Source organism: Cryptosporidium muris, genomic scaffold, assembly GCF_000006515.1.
Source record: "Cryptosporidium muris RN66 scf_1106632353999 genomic scaffold, whole genome shotgun sequence".
Lineage (NCBI taxonomy): Eukaryota > Apicomplexa > Conoidasida > Eucoccidiorida > Cryptosporidiidae > Cryptosporidium > Cryptosporidium muris.
In genome coordinates, this window is record NW_002196571.1 from 566,840 (window position 1) to 586,297 (window position 19,458).

General features: G+C 25.9%; 9 protein-coding genes across 9 annotated transcripts, besides 20 other annotated features; 6 read left to right on the top strand and 3 right to left on the bottom strand.

The window, feature by feature from the left end:
• Positions 1 to 362: 362 nt before the first annotated feature.
• Positions 363 to 401: a sequence feature (AT_rich).
• A 352-nt stretch (positions 402 to 753) lies between these two features.
• Positions 754 to 2,026, top strand: CMU_025050 (uncharacterized protein; the record flags this gene model as incomplete). The annotated part of the gene is made up of 2 exons (XM_002139812.1): positions 754 to 1,068; positions 1,193 to 2,026. 2 exons carry the CDS (start codon positions 754 to 756, stop codon positions 2,024 to 2,026), a joined length of 1,149 nt encoding a protein of 382 aa, XP_002139848.1.
• Positions 1,154 to 1,225: a sequence feature (AT_rich).
• A 106-nt stretch (positions 2,027 to 2,132) lies between the features above and the next one.
• Positions 2,133 to 2,166: a sequence feature (AT_rich).
• Positions 2,167 to 2,253: 87 nt separating this feature from the next.
• CMU_025060 (uncharacterized protein) lies at positions 2,254 to 2,676 on the top strand (the record flags this gene model as incomplete). The annotated part of the gene is made up of 3 exons (XM_002139813.1): positions 2,254 to 2,282; positions 2,367 to 2,498; positions 2,574 to 2,676. The coding sequence occupies 3 exons, from the start codon at positions 2,254 to 2,256 to the stop codon at positions 2,674 to 2,676; spliced, it is 264 nt and encodes an 87-aa protein (XP_002139849.1).
• Positions 2,315 to 2,353: a sequence feature (AT_rich).
• Positions 2,677 to 3,205: 529 nt separating the features above from the next.
• On the top strand, positions 3,206 to 4,186 carry CMU_025070 (choline-phosphate cytidylyltransferase protein, putative; the record flags this gene model as incomplete). Its single annotated transcript, XM_002139814.1, has 1 exon — positions 3,206 to 4,186. The coding sequence occupies one exon, from the start codon at positions 3,206 to 3,208 to the stop codon at positions 4,184 to 4,186; it is 981 nt and encodes a 326-aa protein (XP_002139850.1).
• Positions 4,187 to 4,376: 190 nt separating this feature from the next.
• Positions 4,377 to 4,430: a sequence feature (AT_rich).
• A 75-nt stretch (positions 4,431 to 4,505) lies between these two features.
• Positions 4,506 to 4,559: a sequence feature (AT_rich).
• A 136-nt stretch (positions 4,560 to 4,695) lies between these two features.
• Positions 4,696 to 4,740: a sequence feature (AT_rich).
• Positions 4,741 to 4,804: 64 nt separating this feature from the next.
• Positions 4,805 to 6,255, top strand: CMU_025080 (carrier protein, putative; the record flags this gene model as incomplete). The annotated part of the gene is made up of 2 exons (XM_002139815.1): positions 4,805 to 5,502; positions 5,745 to 6,255. 2 exons carry the CDS (start codon positions 4,805 to 4,807, stop codon positions 6,253 to 6,255), a joined length of 1,209 nt encoding a protein of 402 aa, XP_002139851.1.
• Positions 5,315 to 5,343: a sequence feature (AT_rich).
• Positions 5,700 to 5,743: a sequence feature (AT_rich).
• A 179-nt stretch (positions 6,256 to 6,434) lies between the features above and the next one.
• Positions 6,435 to 7,946, top strand: CMU_025090 (uncharacterized protein; the record flags this gene model as incomplete). The annotated part of the gene is made up of 1 exon (XM_002139816.1): positions 6,435 to 7,946. One exon carries the CDS (start codon positions 6,435 to 6,437, stop codon positions 7,944 to 7,946), a length of 1,512 nt encoding a protein of 503 aa, XP_002139852.1.
• Positions 6,791 to 6,877: a microsatellite.
• Positions 7,750 to 7,783: a microsatellite.
• A 659-nt stretch (positions 7,947 to 8,605) lies between the features above and the next one.
• CMU_025100 (transmembrane amino acid transporter protein, putative) lies at positions 8,606 to 10,012 on the bottom strand (the record flags this gene model as incomplete). Its single annotated transcript, XM_002139817.1, has 1 exon — positions 8,606 to 10,012. One exon carries the CDS (start codon positions 10,010 to 10,012, stop codon positions 8,606 to 8,608), a length of 1,407 nt encoding a protein of 468 aa, XP_002139853.1.
• Positions 10,013 to 10,959: 947 nt separating this feature from the next.
• Positions 10,960 to 10,992: a sequence feature (AT_rich).
• A 32-nt stretch (positions 10,993 to 11,024) lies between these two features.
• Positions 11,025 to 13,556, bottom strand: CMU_025110 (uncharacterized protein; the record flags this gene model as incomplete). The annotated part of the gene is made up of 1 exon (XM_002139818.1): positions 11,025 to 13,556. One exon carries the CDS (start codon positions 13,554 to 13,556, stop codon positions 11,025 to 11,027), a length of 2,532 nt encoding a protein of 843 aa, XP_002139854.1.
• Positions 13,557 to 13,794: 238 nt separating this feature from the next.
• Positions 13,795 to 14,408, bottom strand: CMU_025120 (uncharacterized protein; the record flags this gene model as incomplete). Its single annotated transcript, XM_002139819.1, has 3 exons — positions 13,795 to 13,901; positions 13,977 to 14,105; positions 14,204 to 14,408. The coding sequence occupies 3 exons, from the start codon at positions 14,406 to 14,408 to the stop codon at positions 13,795 to 13,797; spliced, it is 441 nt and encodes a 146-aa protein (XP_002139855.1).
• Positions 14,163 to 14,197: a sequence feature (AT_rich).
• A 32-nt stretch (positions 14,409 to 14,440) lies between the features above and the next one.
• Positions 14,441 to 14,478: a sequence feature (AT_rich).
• Positions 14,479 to 14,675: 197 nt separating this feature from the next.
• Positions 14,676 to 14,705: a sequence feature (AT_rich).
• An 8-nt stretch (positions 14,706 to 14,713) lies between these two features.
• On the top strand, positions 14,714 to 19,396 carry CMU_025130 (HECT domain-containing family protein; the record flags this gene model as incomplete). Its single annotated transcript, XM_002139820.1, has 1 exon — positions 14,714 to 19,396. The coding sequence occupies one exon, from the start codon at positions 14,714 to 14,716 to the stop codon at positions 19,394 to 19,396; it is 4,683 nt and encodes a 1,560-aa protein (XP_002139856.1).
• Positions 15,366 to 15,386: a sequence feature (AT_rich).
• Positions 15,561 to 15,656: a microsatellite.
• Positions 16,258 to 16,285: a sequence feature (AT_rich).
• Positions 16,512 to 16,567: a sequence feature (AT_rich).
• A 60-nt stretch (positions 19,397 to 19,456) lies between the features above and the next one.
• Positions 19,457 to 19,458: part of a sequence feature (AT_rich) that runs on past the window's edge.

Below are 19,458 nucleotides of genomic sequence, written 5' to 3' on the forward strand. Positions count from 1 at the left end.
ACAACAACATTACAATTAGGTAATGTTTTAATTGTTGATTTTACTTTTATTAGTGGTGGTTCTGAAATATTTGTAGTAATATTTCCTTGGTTGCTTTTTTCTTTAACTTGTGGTAAATGAGATTTTTTAGTTATCTTTAAGGATTTATCTTGATATTTTACTTTATTTTGGGATATCAGAAATTTTGAAGACTTCAAATCATGTTCTGAACCTTCTGAATCATATTCTGAAAAAGAAATTTCATCTTGATAATCATAAAAGTCATCTTCATCTATATAAATATGCCTTGACTTATTACGTACCATATCTATGGTCAATTATAATACATTTGCGTGCTGTAAAAAAGAAAATTATTAAGTCTCTTAAATTTTTTATTAATATTTTATTTTATTCTTTTTAATGGGTTTAAAGAAATTATAGCGGTAATTTTTAACCGCCATAATACATGCAATTTGTAATTTATGATTATAGTCTGGTACGACAAGTCAGATTTTATTTTTAGGGCTTATATTACTTAAAGCAAATATTTTAGTTAAAAATAACCTTAACTAATTAAAATATATATAATACCCAAAGTCTCATGAATTGTTAAATTTCTTCTTGTTATAAAGCAAATCTAGATCAAGATAAATAAAATAATTTCTCACTTATCTAATATACTAGAGGAATAAAGGATATTAAAAGATAATTTAACATAGATAAAATCCTAAGAAAAAACTATTTTATGGATATTTATAGTATAGAGACTTATCAATGAAAATAAATAGTCAATTAGGAATATATCAGAAAGTTTCAAGTAGAGCTGAAAATAGATTATGGCAAAAAATAAAAAAAAACTTATATAGAGAATTTGTTCACTCAAATATTCTTGAAACTACTGATCTTTCTCTTCAAGAAATAAGTAATATTAAATTAATATGTAGTGAAATTATGAAGCGAAATGGCACTTGCTATTTAATAATTGAAAATATAAAAAAACTTCTGCTTCTAAGAGGGATTAAGTCGTTAAGAAAACCAGAAGTAATTAATCAATTAGTATATTATTCAAATTATATTGAATTTGTAGAGGTATGTTTTATTTTAATAAACAATAATAAAGCAAATAAGTATTATACTTATTAGCCTACTATTTATTGTTATTTTATTAACTCCCTTAAAATTTGATAATTTTTCAATATACTTAATTACTTAGAAAAGTATTAATAGTATTATAATAAAATATAATCATGAAATATTTTCGACTATTAGAATGATAGAAGAAAAGCAAAGAAGAGTTGTAATTAGAAATATATATAATGTATTACGTAGTGGTGTAGGACTACAAAGTAGAAAGCAACCAGCATATTATATCAGAGTAGCAGATTTACAATTAACAAGATCTCTCAAATTTATATCTAAAATTGAATTGAGACAACTTATTATTTGGCAAATTGAAAGAGTTATTCATCAATTAGCACAAATAAGTTTAAAATATAGGTCATGGATATCTCATATAACCTTAGCAGCTGATTTTAGTGGAACAAATTCTATATCCAATTCAGCTGAATTTCAATTATTTGTTGATTTGTTAAGTGAAATTTTAGAGGCTTATTCTCCAATATTTATTAATTTTGTAATTATTCATAAAGTTAATGATCTTGGAGTTAATATTTGGAGAGTTCTAGACAAAATGAATAAAAGGCTTCACTTAAATTCAGTTAAGACATTATTTACAGAAACTGATAGTGAATTATGGAATATGTTTAGTTCTATGAATGGACCAATTTTACATTCTAGAGGTGGTTTTATTAATAATACTTGTATATATCCAATATGTAATAGTTCAAGTGTTATAGAAGATCCAAGATTTTCTTATACAAAGGAAATTATTGAAAATAATGATAATAAGAACATGTATGATTTAGAGAATTTTGAAGTTTTTTTTGAATCTCTAAAGCCTAATCTTTGTTTCTCAGACTTTAGTTATTTGTGTCTTCAATTATTGGATATTTCAGATCGCGACTATTATAATTTTATAAATGACTAGAAAATATAAAGTCAATGGAAAACTTTTTTATTACTGATAAGCTTAATAAATTTGTATTAATATAATGGATTTCAGATAGTAAATAGCTAAATTTACTATTAATCTGATTTATAATGAATATAATTTTATAAATATATAATCCATAAGATCTGGCATTAAAAGTTACAGGTTATAGCGCTTCGGAAATGTTATTTCTTTCTTTCTTTTGTTTTATTATATTACTTTAAATGTATACTAGAAAACTACCTATTATACAGTAAGTTATAAAACATTGTAGTTAATTTGATCTATATTTTTATTCTTATATATAATTATCAATATTATATTCTCATATTTTTAGTAAAATAGATATAGATTTTGTAGACAATAGAATAGCCAATATAGTTAAAAATTCCATTGAACCCGATTTAAATCCAGTTAATAATCAGATATGTACTAAATATCTCAAGGTTGAAGGAACTCATTTATTGGTGTAAGTTGATATTACTAATATATATTAAATGCTCCATTCTAACATATATCCCTAATTTATATCACTTTTTTATAGAACTATTGAGAGTTGTGATATATTAGTACTTAGAAAATCTTCTAATGCACTATATGAGATGCTAATATTAGCTACAAAGGCTATAGAAGAGTTCAGAGATTAAATTCTGTCTTGCAGTATGGTTCAAGTTATATCTTAGATGTGTATATCTAACCTCTTATTAGTTCAAATATAGTACCATCTATAATTATGTTGATTTTTACTACTATGTATATAACTTAAGTATATTTAAGACTAATCCAAGTACTATTTAAATTAATATTTCACTTTTTCGTCTCAAATATTTTTTTTTTAGCGGTATAAGGCCGGTATTATTGTGGTAAAAGTTGGTGAGGTCTCCTTAAATATTTCAAAAAGGGAAATTTCCACTATTTTGATATGGTTATAACGAAAGTCTTGTATATAGGAGAAGTTATACAATAAACTACACAAATTCTATCTGGTAAGTACTAATACAATTGTTATTAGAGCGACTAAGAATAGTGAAATAGTAAATTTACAACAAATCACGGCAAATTTTATAATAATTACTTACTTACTTAAATTAACTAATTTCTAGGGTTCTAAAGGTATTTTGGCTGAAGGTATATTGTTTTGTTAGATCCTTGTAGTTTATTACTAGCAATAACTTAATGAAGAGGAGTAGAAGCAACATTGATTGTGAGGAAATTAGCACCCGGAAGCTGAATTCTAAAGTTAAGCTAAGTAGATCCACCGATAACTATTTAAAAAAGAGTAACTATAAGAAGTGTCCAGAAGGTGAAGATAAAGATAGCCCTGTTAGAGTTTATGCTGATGGTGTATATGATTTATTACATCTTGGTCATATGAGACAATTAGAACAAGCAAAGAAAATGTTTACATATACACATTTAATAGTAGGAGTAGCTAGTGATGAAGAAACTCATCGTTTAAAAGGACGTACAGTTCAAAATCTAGCAGAAAGAACTGAAACTTTACGCCATATAAAGTGGATTGATGAAATTATTTCACCTTGTCCATGGGTAATTGATAAGAATTTTATTGAGAAACATAGAATTGATTATGTAGCTCATGATGATGCTCCTTATATTGCTAAACAAATTAAGAGGAATGATGAAGATCATAATAATAACTCGAATGTAGATAACATCACTAGTAATAGTAATAGTGAAGATTTAGCATGTGCAAATGAAGATGATATTTATGGTTGGTTAAAGAGAGCTGGGAAATTTAAAGCAACACAAAGGACTCAAGGTGTATCTACAACTGATCTGATTGTGCGTATATTACAAAATTATGAAGATTATGTTGATAGATCATTACAACGTGGTATAACACCTAATGAATTAAATATTGGATATATGAAGGCTAATCAAATACAAATGAAACGTGGAATACAACGTTGGGGTGAGAAGGTCACTAATGAGCTAACAAAAGTTACATTAACAGATAGGCCTTTGGGAATTAAATTTGATGAGAGTGTTGAAAATATAAGAAATCAAATACATAAGTCATTTGATGCATGGAGAAAAGTATCAAAAAGATACCTTGAAGGATTTGCAAGGACATTTGATCCAATGAGATCCTTATTTAGGGAAAATAGATCCCCAGATATTTATTCACCAAATTAACCTAATTAAAAGGGATATAACTCAATTAATGTTACTACTTCAAATAGTAATTATTCCATTTATATTGATGGAATTTAAGGATATGTGAATTGAGTTTAACATTTAGTATATGGTGGATATATTAATAATAAACTAATAATTAGTCATACATTTCTTCTTTGTATATAGATTTACTGAAACAATAGAAATGATATAAATTTTATAATAAGTAGTAATATAATATTTAAATAAATATCTTAATATACTTGTTGAGTTTAATATATAGATACAAAAAGGAAATAATTAAGGAAGTTATCTCAAGTTATTTACAAGTATTTTGATATATATATATTATCAACAATAAATTATAATCTTATTTTAATAAAATATTTTAGAAGTGCACATATAAGTAATAGATAGTTTCTAATTGATACCAAATAGTCTGGGTACCTTTAATTATTCATTGATACTCCTAAATCCTACTCAATCAGACGCGCATATATACTCATAGTTGTATGTAGGGGATAAACTTAATTAATAATATATAAAACTCAAATATATAAATTTTATATTATGGAAGTATTAATATATAATAGATATCCATAAAATATATACTAAATGATGATATAATAATTCAATATGTCAAGCCCTTTAGAGTATGCTTTTTGTGCTTTAGGTTCTGCAATAGTTGCAAAGACTATAGTTGCTCCCTTTGATAGGATCCGATTATTATACCAAGTTCAGGGAATGATGAACAGTACTCAGAGTATAAATATAATTGGAACAGGGAATGCACTCACTAATACATTGAAATATAAAAGTTTGTATCAAACAATACGTATGATTTATAATGAAGAAGGGTTATTAAGCTTTTGGTGTGGTAATCTCACAAATATTTATAGATCATGTCTTGTTTATATATTAAAATTTTCAATAAATGATACAATGAAATTAAGAAGGCTAAAGAGGGAACAATTGAATAGGTCTAACTCTGAAACATCATTTAATTCATTATTAACATCATCCTCTGATGATAACCTACATAAATTGAATGTTATGGATTTATTATTATCTGGAGGTATTGCTGGATTTGTTCAAAAGTTCATAAGTTATCCACTGGAAATTTTATCTGTTCGCATTTCTCTTGGGATAAATATAAATAATTTGAATATAAAAAAGACCAATGATCATATTAAATATGATGGGATTTTCAATTGTATTCAAAGAATTTATAGATATGAAGGTATTTCCGGTTTTTATAAGGGGATAATTCCGACAGTTCTTACAGGTACTCCATATGTTGCAATTCAATTAACATCGTTTGAATTATATAAAAGGTTAGTTTTTACTTCTATTGGTTTAGATCTTCTAAACTCAAGGAATTTAAATTTTTAAGTATTTCTAATTGAGATACACATCCATATATATGTAAGCTTTTATATATTTAAATATTTCCCAAAATATTTGAATATTATAAATTGAAGAGGGTGATATCTTAAGATTTACTATATACTAATTAATTTTCAGTATTTACTTTTATTTTTTTTTTAAATTTGAATGAAATATTGTTTTTTTATAGGTTATTGATTAAATTATACTGTAATATTAGTAATTCCTTACCAAAATCTTTTAAGAGTCACACTATTTATACAGGAACTGATTATCACTTACCAAATGATTCATCTTATTCTTTGTCTTATAATGACATGGGAAATTGTATAGATAAATCCTCAATTGATTATTCATCTAAATTAGAGAAAAGTTTACAGATAACTTCTTCATATTCAGTGCCTTTTGTTGTAATGATTTCAAGTATATCTGGTATTTTATCTAGTATTACTTCTTTATTTCTTATTTTCCCTGGTGATACAATTAAAAAAAGAATGATGACTAATGGAATAGATGGAAGTAAGAAGTTATATACTAACTCTATAGATTGTATAAGAAAGATATATAAAAAAGAAGGTATTAGATCTTTTTATTATGGATTAAGGCCAAGTATTCTAAAAAGTATACCCTCTGGTGCACTTCAATTTGGAGTATACGAATTATCCAAATATTTCTTGCCAAGAAGACTAAATGAATTATAAGAAGTTATGGACTAATATATCTTATTTTCTAACAAAATTTTTTAGCAAGTATTAATTTTAGAGTCTATGTAAGTCCCGCTAAAGATACATTATTGATACCAGATTCAATGCATCAGGTGATGCACTTTTTCACTCGAGAAATATTCTACTCCACAATTACTTAAATTTCTTTCATAATTATGTTGTTGTTTTTAACTAATATATATTTAATATCTGTGTATGGCTCAATATTTATATATAGAGTCAACTGTCAAAATTTCAGAACTTATGTTCCACTTAACAATTCTAGTTATAATACACCTTGGAATAGTAAAGATGACATATCAACTATTGGATTAAATAATTTAACTTTAACAAAAGCAAATAATTCATTGGAATTGTTAGATTTTGATTCTACAGATGCTATAAATATAACTACATATATGATGACTCACTACAAAAATCAATCATTGAGTAACAATTTTATTAATAGTTTAAATAATGAAAATGCAACTTTTGTGTTACCTCCTATAATTTCATTAAACAATACAATAAATTCTTCATCTTCTTCATCTTCATCTTCTTCATCTTCTTCATCTTCTTCATCTTCTTCATCTTCTTCATCTTCATCTTCCTCGTCATCCAGTGACTCCGAATCAGAGGGAGATATGAAATATCCTAAAAATAAAACTAATTATACAGATATCAAATTTGATAGTTTATCTGAAGGATTAGATGTTAAAAATAAGACACTGTTTATTCCAAATGTTGATTCACAAAACTTGAGGAAGCTTAGCCAGATCTTGATAAAAGTCAATGAAGATATTCCAAGTACATTAAATGTAAATTCTCAAGGAAATATAGCCAATGATAACAATATAACTACAATACTAAATATAACTGATATACTAACTTCTAATTCATCTGACAATATAGGTACTAATAATTCTCATAAAGTTAAGGAATTATACCCTATATTATTAAATTCTAATATTACAGAAACGTTGAAAAATCTTTCAAATGACACTTTAATTATTGCGGATGAAATTTTAAATAATACAATTGGAAATTTTAATCATGATAATAATATTACAAGTGATACATATATATTACTCTCCAAGTCCAATGATATTGTAACTGAACCACTTGATCCTATGTCTGTAGTATTAGTACCAATTAATATTACAGATAAGAATAAAGCAATACCACTACAAAATATTAATTCAAATAATGTATCAGATATCAAAACTTGTAATATGTCTACTATATTAAATAATTCATTTATAAATGCTACTAGTGATCCATTAAAAGCATCTAATTTTATAAAAAATAATGATTCAATAGTTAAACAAGATAAATTACATGATGAACTTTTAAAAAACACATTTAATTCTAGTTTTTTGAAAAATAAAATAAGAAGTATTAATACTTTAGAAATTATTCCTAGTAAAAATTCAACATATTTAGATTTAAATAATACATCTAAAGGTAGCTGTCCTAATGGGATCTGTAGAAGTGATGGTGAAGATGATAGTGAAAGTGATGATGAAGTAGAATTAGATGAAAACGGGAAACCTATAATAAAGTTTAAACAACATTCAATTGAAATTGATGAAATTATCAAAACAGCCAATGCTATGAAACAAGAACCATATTTAGCATCTTTACTTCTATCATGTACTTTCTTAATTTCATTATTTGTGTTTTTGTAACTAAATATGTTAGGTGAAACTATGAGTATATAAAATAACAGTTAAATAAGAAGCAAAAATAGTTTTAAAAGAAGTACCGAAATACAAAGATATCCTTAGTAATATTCTGGACTATCATCTTTGTGTCCATTTACTTTTAGTAGATAAATTTAGTTTTTTTGTTAAAAGTTGCTTCATAATTTTAAATATCAATTCTAAATCTATAAGTTTCTAAAATAGTGCAATATTACAGTAAATTTTAAAAACTGTATACTAAGTCTATTCGAAATTCTACACCTTTAAATATTTTATTAAGATGTATTAACGTAAATTTGCAAATATATGCTCTATTGATATTATAATCCTTTTAATAAATTATTTATTGAAAAGTTTGTAGGAATTATATTATTTTCTTATCTTCCCCAATAAAGGTATCAAACTACAAAATATTACAAGGTTATTCCATGAAATACTTTTCTAAAAATAGCTCTTAGTGTTCCATAAGTTGTCAATAATATATAAATAGTAAATATTAAACAAATTGGATATTTGAAAAATGATACACCACTTCTTGAAATTAATTTTTGATGGATCAAATCAGGAATTAAAAAACAAAAATTGAATCAATTATATCTCCAGCGATAATGATTAATAAATACCTGAATTTTGAAATAGTAAGACTAAAATATAACATGAAAACATACTTTTCTAAAAATAGTTCTTAGTGATCCACAAGTTGCCATGATATATAAAATAGCAAATATTAAACGAATTGGATGTTTAAAGAATGATTCACCACTTCTTGAAATTAATTTCTGATGGATCAAAGCAGGAATTAAAAAAACAAAAATTGAATCAATTAGACCTCCAGTAATAATGATTAGTGAAATACCTGAGTTTCGAAATAGTAGGGCTAGAGTACAGCATGAGATAAGTGAAATAGACAACATTATATTTCTCCCAGGTGTAGATCTGATAAATGAATTGCTATTAGATTGTTGAGATCTATTTATTAGACTTGTATTATTATTATCAATCAGAGGTTGTGAAGTCATAACTGCTTCATAGTCTTCATTTTCTATAGTTTGATGTTTACTTATTAAATCATAGTCATTACAAATAAGATTGGTCAAAGCTTCCAACATTGGATATATATGTAATGGTATAATAAATAATATCGATATAACAATCAAAAATCTACATACAGTAAATACAAAATCATCATCTGCAAAATTGGTTAGAGAAAAATAGTATATTTTACTTCCAAACATTAAATATACGCATGCACTCATAATAGAGTATGTTATTACTAAGATAATTCCATACGAAGCTGTTAAAAATCTTAATCGTGAAGGTGAAGGATTATATAATCTAGATACAACTGGTATTATATTGAATTGAGAAAAATAAGCAAATATACAAATATTAAAAAGTAGTTGAGAATTATATAAAATAGATTTATTCATTATGTTTGAAGGAAATAATACTACTGAAGTTGAAATTGGATTATTACCAGAAAATAAGTAGTATAAAATACTAAATATACAAAGTGTTACTGCAGTGAATGCCATATATGCGATTCCATACCATTCATAGCATCTCTTTGATAAGCATATTGGAAAAAATAGTAAAGATGATAAGCATATAATTGCCACACCTGATTTAAACATAAATATATTCCTAGATAAACCCCCCATATAAGTAAATAAAGGAGGTACTAGTTCAGATAATACAATAAAAAATATTGAGACACATAAGAAACAATCTAGAAATACCAAAATATCAAATATCCTTGGTAAAGAAATTTTAGATCTAGTTCCATTGGAGGGGAATAAGCCTTCATTAATCTGGTCATAGTATGAATAATAAATTAATGTGCCATATGTCTCTGCTCCAGTTAATTCGGTAGCTTGTGCTAATATTTTCAATGACATCACTGACAATGCTCCAGAAAGTAGAGTTATAGTTATTCCAATAACTAAACCATTATTTCTAAACATATATGGCAAATAAAAACAACCAATACCTACTGAAGATGTCAACAAAGTAGATAACGAAGACGTTAAAGATGTTTTAGGAGATAACATATTTTATGCAATCCACAATTTTTAGTAAATATCCCGAAATATAGATTTCTCAATACTATAGAGGTACTTATATTCAACTTCTAATTTTTAAACTTATAAATTTGTATCAGTTTCCCTCCTTACTTTCTATACTTATCAGTTACAGTATTACAAAGCGCTTTTAAAGGGGGAGGGGGGGGTTATCTTTTTTGCCAATTTTTTCTCACTAAATAATTAGGTTTAATTCTCAATAATATATAACTCTGAATTATTTTTATGATCTCCTAGGAAATATAAAGTAACTCTTTTATTTAATAAGGTCTTTGTAATAGTGAGAGAATTAGTTTAATGCTATATATAAAGTGTTCTTTTTACAAGGTAGATTAAATTTAGACAATTATCTTACTTTATGAAATACAAGATAATACAATAACTTAAAAATAAAATGGAATTGTATTGATCTCTACTATAAAAAAGATAACGATATATTACTCATTTGTACTATACTATTGCAAATAATTGATTATGTCTTATTTACTACTTATCATGAGAATATATATAATAATATACTTTCTAATGACAGCTACATATAAATTTCCAACTTAATACCTAACTTAGTTAATTTATCATATAAGATGTTAAAGTTATACAGTTTTTAATAAGTAAACAAAATTTAGATTTCTAGGTATCGAGTAAGTTACATATCAATCTAAACTTAAACTTTACTATCTACTTAGTAAATAATTCTTTAATGTATAAATATAACTGTCCAAAAAGATTTTATAGATTAACCAGAAGAATATTTAGAATCTTATATTAACAGCTATTACATTAAGATCATTTATATTTCCACAATATTTTATAAAGTGAAATCTACTATTGTATAACTTGCTAATTTAGTCTGTAAAAATACTTTTACCAATATTATTCTTGTATTTGAAGATTATACATATCATATCTTCATATACTTTAAATAATTTAGTTAATATAATAATAAAATTCCTCTATAAATAGAATTTGATTTTAGTTCCAATTATCTTTCAGCTGCGGTAGCCCTCATAGAATTAAATGATTCGGCTAGAATATCTTCCAATTCTGCATAAAATTCCTTGTATAATCCAAATAAAGCAGTCTGTTGCTTATATGCAACACTTAAATCATAATATTGAATATTAAGTTTAGCTAGTTGTTCTTTTAGATGTTGTAATTCCTCAATATAATTTATATCATTCTCCTGTTTATTTTCATACTGCTTAGAATTATCATTTAGAAGTTTTAAGGAATTATCTAGTTGTGTTAATCTTTTATTTACATTTTCAAGATCTAATTTTAACATGGAAGTAATATTTAATATAATTTGGTTTGGATTTTGCATATTAAGCTGATCTTTTTTCAATTCAATATCAGTATTGTCTTCATTAAATTCTAAATTAGTTTCATCACTAACTAGTTGTTTTTTAGTATCAATTAGAGATATTACTTCATTTCCAAATTCAAAACTTTCATCAATAGGAGCAAATACACTATTTGTTGCACCACATAAATTACTACCACATATAGTACTTTCTTTACCCAAATTCTTAGTTAATATTTTAGAAACTTCGAAATCTTTTATTTCATTTACAAGCTTTGAATAATCAGATTTATTTGAGGTAGTATCTATACAGTATGATGTTAAAGAAAGATTATTTTTAATTGAAATATCTGGAAACCTTGGTTTATCATATTCAGCATGAGTTAACATACAACCATTATCTATATATGATGTTGTCCTAGAAATATCTGCCCTATAATCTAAAATATCCCCATAATTAACTTGTGGTTTATTAAAGATAGGATAACAGCTATAGTGTGTACTTGATACAAATAGATCTTTATTCATTTCAAAATTGTTTATAGTATTATTATCAATATTAGAAGTGGGAGTTACATTAACATCTTCAGAAGAGTTAATATTTGATCCTTGAGATCTTGATACCATATCTGGATAACTTTGTAAACTATCCTTAGTTTCTTCATTATTCAAATCATTAGATGAGTATATAGAACGTTTAGATGTAATATTTACTAAAGATGACTTTCTACCAAAAGGCATAACACTAGATAATTTTGATAAAATACTTGATTTAGATACACGCTTTTCTAGTCCTTCATCAGTTTTTTTCTCAAATGAAATATTATCTCTTTGCATTGAAGTTTTAGAATTTTTCTCTAAATCAGAATTAAGATCTTTACCTGATATAATACTTTTTGTTTTACTTGTTGATAATTGTTTATTAGGACTAAAATCTAGTGAACTTTTTGGTGAATACTGACTATTTAAAGAATTTGGATTTAATGAAATTAGAATTGGTGACTTGGATGAACCATTAATCCATTCTTCAGCTGATAAAGATGGTTTACCAGCAAAACAATCCGGAAATAACTCCTTATTATAAGCATGAGTTTTTCTATTCATTGAGAAACTTATCACATCTATTGTATCCGTACCAATACTCTTATAAATTCTCAAAGCTTCAGATTTGTCAATACTAAGAGCTCTACTAGGTAAAAAACAGCAACCTCTTTGAGCTTGTGTAGTACTAAATTCTTCTACTAAATTCAAATGATCACTTTCATTATTAAATTCATAAAGTCTAATATTTCCATCTCCCTTACCAAATATACTTAAAAGTCTAAATTCGTTTTGGTAATATGGATACAAAGTACTAGATATAATATCAAGCTCTATGTTTGTTAAACAATTAGAGAGAGATCTAATATCCCAAAGTTTAATCGATCTCATTCCAGTTCGACTAAAACCAGTAGTTAATATTTTGTTTTTGTTACTGTTATTACCAGGGCCTTCTAGCCAAACACATTTACCTATTCTAGTTCCATCATGAGTAATAAATGAAGAAACTACAGATTCTGATCTAGGATCTAAAATTCTAGTTTTCTTGTCTTTATTCATTGTCACTAAAAGTGTACCAAGGTAATTCCATTTTAAATCATAGCATGGACAATTAATATTTGAAATTGAAAATACCTCAGATTCTTTGTTCATATCCCATATAACTATCTTATTATCTAAAGAAGCAGTAGCCAAAATATTATCTGCACAATGATTAAATTCACAAAAATAAACTCTTTTTTCATGTCCAGATAATGTACTGACAGGTGATGTTATATTTAAAATATATTCATTCCTATTTATATTCTGCGATTCCATAAAGTTTTGATTTAGAATATCATAGTACTCACCACTTGTTGGTAGACTCCAAATCTTAACTGTCTTATCATCTGATGATGTAGCTAATATATTATTATAGAAGGGAGAAAATGATATGTTTGTAATCCCTGCATTATGACCAGAAATAATCATAATTGGTGGCTTACGGATTCCAGCTGATTCAATTGATAATACTGTACCACATCCTCCACCCCCATCATTTGCAAATGCTAAAAAGTTTGTAGAACATGCTAGACCATAACCTTCATTTAGTCTTGTACCTATTCGTAGATCTGTAAAATTGCTCTTCAGAATCTTTCCTGACAGAGATTTGTAAATTCTACCCTGTTGCATCTTAAAAAGATTTTAGAGTCATCCAAACTAATGATCTTAAATAGCTCAAAAATATTTTACTTATATTTATTGACAGTTTTTTAATAATTAGTTTAATTACTAGCAACAAAGTACTTATAGTACATGTTAGCGCCTTATACGTATATGCACCCATATATGCATAGATTATTCTAGGTATATTCACTATAGTTTAGTTTGATCTCTCAATTTATCTAAGTAGTTTAACTATAATTATAATTTAAACATCAGACTGTTCAACAGATTTGTGCTCTTCCTTAGTATAATTTAAATTAGATGATGAACTCATTACTAAACCACAGTTGTAACAACGATGTAAAGTCTGCTCTATAAATTAGAATCCCCAAGTTAAATGAAATAATAAGAAATTAATGATTAGATTAAATAGTAAATTATGCTTACCGGGACTCGAAAAATTATTTACATAGCAAACAGGACAAATAACTTCAATAGTAGGAAATCCTTGCAATGACTTCTCAAAGGTTACATAGTTTATCCTGCTGCATTTGTAACATATTATATACAAACTATCTAAAAAATCAAAATCATATAATAGATTTATACTTCTCATAAATAAGGCTTTTTCACATTTAATTTTTATCAAAAATTAAGATATATTTTAACATTACCTTCATAAAGATTTATCTCTTCACAATTATAACATTTTACAGTATTAAATCCATTATATTTATCTAAATTATTTGTTACTAGTAACTTTGTGGCTAATGAACTGGTATATTTATGAGATGTCCCAATATTTTGTTTTTCTAATTCTTTATTTAAGTTTATATTTTTAAGCTCTTGAGCTCTAAACCAGCATATTTGGTCACACATTACATTATCCTTTTAAATTAGCTTATTCTGACTTTAAAATTTTTTTATCTATATATTTAAGTAAATTTAAGATAAATCCTTAAGTCTTCTACTGACTATTACTATCAGAATAAAAAAAAATATCTAAAAATAGTCTTACTGAGTTATTATACCACAGTTATGTTTCTCGGTATCTGTTAGGCGCTAAATAATGTTGAAATTTACTAATTGTGTATTAGCTTTTTTATTATTAGTGGGAAAACAATAAAACATCAGACTTTCGGGTTCTATATTAATTTTTATTTAAAAAAAATTTATGAGTATTAATGTTTTTAGATCGTAATAATGCTCGTAAAACTTTAAGATCAACTTCTACTGATCTAAAGACTACATTACATAAAGGAAGCTTAACAGATAAAAATGCACTGGGGATTTCAATAGGTAGTAATTCTGCTCGAGTTTTTGCTGAACAACAGAAAAAGCAGAAAGAAAAACGACTATTAGAAAAGAGACGGGGTGAGATGGCTAATATTATTAGAAGGTTTGCATATAATTATATATGTTACAAGAAATCTAGAGAACTAATACTTCTTAATTTGGAGAACATATTATTAAATAGTCTAGAAGAATTAGAGCAAGATATATCTAGGATAATAAAAATGCTTACATTTGTGTTTAATTTGAATACAGATTTTGAGCGTTACAAACACATTTTAATGACTGTATACAGAATATTAAAAGCCTCAAAGTATTTATACATTGATAATATTTTGCCTAGCAGTATAGCTTCTCTTATAAGAATAACTTTGATAATAATCTATAGAAGGAGTATGGAGACAAGTTTATGCAATAAGAGATCTACATATAATGAAATAAGAGATTTTGGTGAATATAACAATAATTCTGATACTTTTATGAGAAGTCTTTTTAACTTGTTAGATTATATAGGAAGAAAGTGGTCTAAAGATCAACTGGAACAAATTTTTAAAAAAATAATAAGATTCAGTTATGTGGATGTTTTGTTTTTAAAATTTATACAGGATTGTTTTAAAGAAATAGAATACATCAGAGTAAATGAAATAGAGATATTAGAATGTCAAGATAATGTACCACAAAAACAATCATATTCTTCTTCATTACAAGTAGAAAAAAGAAAATTTATAGAACAAGAGAAATCTAATATAACATATACAAACAATAAAATTATGAATTGTAGTAGAATAAATTTATCATTTTATAATATAATAACATCATTAATAAATATAATATGCAGTAATGATCATTATAGAATCATTCATTTTGGACGTGGAATATGGAATAGATCTATATATTTTTTACAGGATCGTTTAGAAAAACTTTATCCAGAGTATCTTCCAAGGGTTAAACAATTCCTACATTATAGGAATGAATGGTTATTATCATATATTGTCAATATTCTTATTGAAAGATTTGATTTAGTCAACTGTGTAGATATTGAATCTTGTACTTGTATATCTCTATTTTCCATAATATTAGATAAGCTATCAGCTTATGAGAAATTTAAGTCATTTATTTTGACCCAGTTCAATAAAACATCAAATATACGCTCTTTCAATTATCCATACCCAGTATTTTGGCCAAAATCAATATTATCTTATATATTATTGCAATATTCCCAGTTAGAAGAAATATTATCAAAAAAGCATAAAGATCAACATATGTATTTGAGCTATTTTAGTGAAGACTTTGAAATGAAAATAGGTGAATATAGAAAAGAGGTTAATAAAGATTATCAGATAATATTTGATAGGATATTAAGACGTCTTTTAGTATGGAAATTATACCAAAATCAAAATATAACCAATATAAATGATAAGGATAATGAAATTAGTTATAATAATATTAAAATATTAAATAATCTCCTAGAAATAATGAATATATTACAAACTACTAAACAAATGAAATTTAATATTGGAGTTGGTATAATATTGCTTATTCGTTTTTTTCTTTCATTATCAACATTTAATGAACGATTATATTATCAGAGGATTCTTGCATCGCAATATAATATATATAATCATAAAGATAGTGAAACAGCATTGAAATATGATAATAAAGATGATAATAACAAAGAATCTTTTGGAGATTTTTTATATATTAAGGATTTATTGAAAAGTTATTTTTTTGATAATATTATAAATCCAGTACTTGCTAATTGTTATCAATGCTTTTCTTCACAAAAAAACTTTTCATACTCCTCTAGTATGCTTGAAACAATATTAATAATATATTTTCCTTGTGATTTGTTGGGAATATCAGAAATTTGTTTTTTAGAACCTCAAAATTTTGATGACTATTTACATCTTATGAATAATAAAATAATAAATAAGCAATCTACTTATTTATTCAGTGCTGCAGACCTATATAAATCAAATAATATAACTAATGAAAAGAATACTTTAGATTCTAATTATATGAAATGTCAATATCAGATGGATAATATTGGATCAGTCAAGTCTAATTCCTTACAATTTGATTTAAAATCTCAGAAGTTACAGAGTGATCAACTTTTGAATTCATATAAAGAAATTTTTTCTAAAAGTTTTCATATCCAAGATGATGATTTAATATTTATTAAAGGACAATATGATTTAAATATGAATATAGATATTGATGGAGATATTTTTAAAAATTCACAGATTCTTCTTCTTCCATTATGTATATCTTCTCAAGTAATGAAATTGAACAAAATAATATTGGAGGAGTTGAGTATTGTAACACCTTGGATTCTTATATCTTTTCTATTTCTGCATTCCCTAATTATTGTGAATCACAATGGAAGTTTTTCAGATTTTATAAACAAAAGTCTACTAGTAAATAATAAAGATCATGCTATTGGTAACATTTCCCGCTATTTTTGTATTGCACTTTTTATAAAGTTAACCTGTAGTCAAGAGCGGGAAATACGTAGGGCATTAGATATAATGCTGTCTAATTCAAATGATAACGATAAAGAATTGTCACAATTAGCAACTAAAGATAGATCCATTGATTATCAAAATCTACATTTGCATATACCAAATATTTTAATAGATGATATAAGAAATTATTTTAAGTATTCTTCTGGTCCAGAACTTTTAAAGAAATGCATGCATGTATTTGCAACTAATACTCTTCGGTTAAGTAATGACATAGGTATATTAGACTATAATGTCGATAATAATAAATCTAATATAAGGCATATTGAAGAATGCAATTTAAGTAACGAGTATAGATGGAGCTGTAATCTCGAACATGATTTCCAATACATATCTTTATTTATGAATAATTTAACCTGGACACTATTGTACATTAATTCTTTAAAACAGGATAATATACAGGGATCTAACTTAAATTCATCAATTCCTCAGTTAATAAATTCTCTAAGGTTATGTTTTGGTCAAACAACACGCCAATTATATATAGAAGATTCAAAACTTCACTTTATGCCAATAAGACAAAACAATAAGACATCAATTTGGGCAATTCCAGAAGCTTCAAGTTTATTGAAATCAAGGGAGACACTTTTAAAGCAACAAATACATATTGAATCAGTTGGAGCCCTTCCAATAACTTATACTAATTCTGTAAACTTGAATAATACTGACAATATTCCATTATATCAAGATAATGATATTAGTAACTCGATTTCAAATATTTTTGATTCCACTTTAAGATATACATCAACACCAACAACTGAGAAAATTCTTAGGAATGTTGTGGAGGAGCTACCACATATTCTTGAATTGGAAGATCGTCTTGGATTTTACTATCATTTTATTGCAGAATTTAGATATCAACAAGGGACACAAAATATCAACTTAATAACTCCAAAAGAAATTAGAAGAGATTATATTATCGAAGATGCTTTATATTCAATGCGCAATTTAGATACTGAGGGATTAAGAGGTATTCTAAGAATTCTTTTTGTGGATGAACAAGGTTTTGCAGAAGCAGGAATAGATGGTGGTGGATTATTTAAAGATTTCATTACTTGTCTATCCAAAGAATTGTGCTCTCCTTCTTTTGGTTTATTTATAAGTACTAGAAACAATACATTGGTACCTAGAGATATATATAGTTTAACAAATATACTAGCATCAAGTAATTTTAAAGAATTTCAAAGGTTAAAAAAAATATTATCTAGTAGAACGATTACAATAATAGGATTATATGAATTCCTTGGAAAGGTTGTTGGTAAAGCTATTTTTGAAAAAACATTACTAGAAGTTGAATTTAATCCAGTATTTTTAAACCTTGTTTGCCATAGAAATAATGATTTGGATGATTTAGCAAATTTTGATCAAGAGTTTTATAGGAGTCTAATGTTTATCAGAGAATATGATGATGATATTTCTCAATTATCCTTAACATTTTCTGTTACATTAAATACTGAATTAATTAGCAATCAATCTAATAAATCTCCTAATCCAATAGAGATAGAGCTAGTTCCTAATGGCAAAAATATTCCTGTAACAAATATGAATAAATTATTGTATATCCAATTGTTAACACAATATAAAGGGACAACTAGCATGAAAAAACAGGCTGAAGCATTTGCACGTGGTTTGAGTATGGTAATTCCAGAAGAATCATTAAGGTTATTTTCACCTAGTGAACTTCAGTCACTTATTTGTGGTGTTTTAAAGGGTCTAGATGTTAGAGATCTAAAAAGGAACACAAATTACACAGGTTATTTGGAATCATCTCCACAAATCCAATGGCTGTGGGATATACTCGAGAATAAGTTTGATTCTGAGGAACAATCAGCATTTTTAATGTTTGTAACATCTAGCAGAAAAGCTCCACTCCTTGGATTTGAACATCTAAATCCAAAATTTGGAATACAGATTGTCCCGGAATATACAAGACTTCCAAGTGCAGCTACTTGTTTCAACCTTTTAAAACTACCTGCCTATAAATCAAAGGATACTTTATATGAAAAACTTAAGCTGGCTATTTTTGGTGCTTCTGGTTTTGACTTAAGTTAGTTAAGATCTATAATATTCTAAAAAGTTTATGGTTTATTTATTATTTTGGCTTCAACAAACAT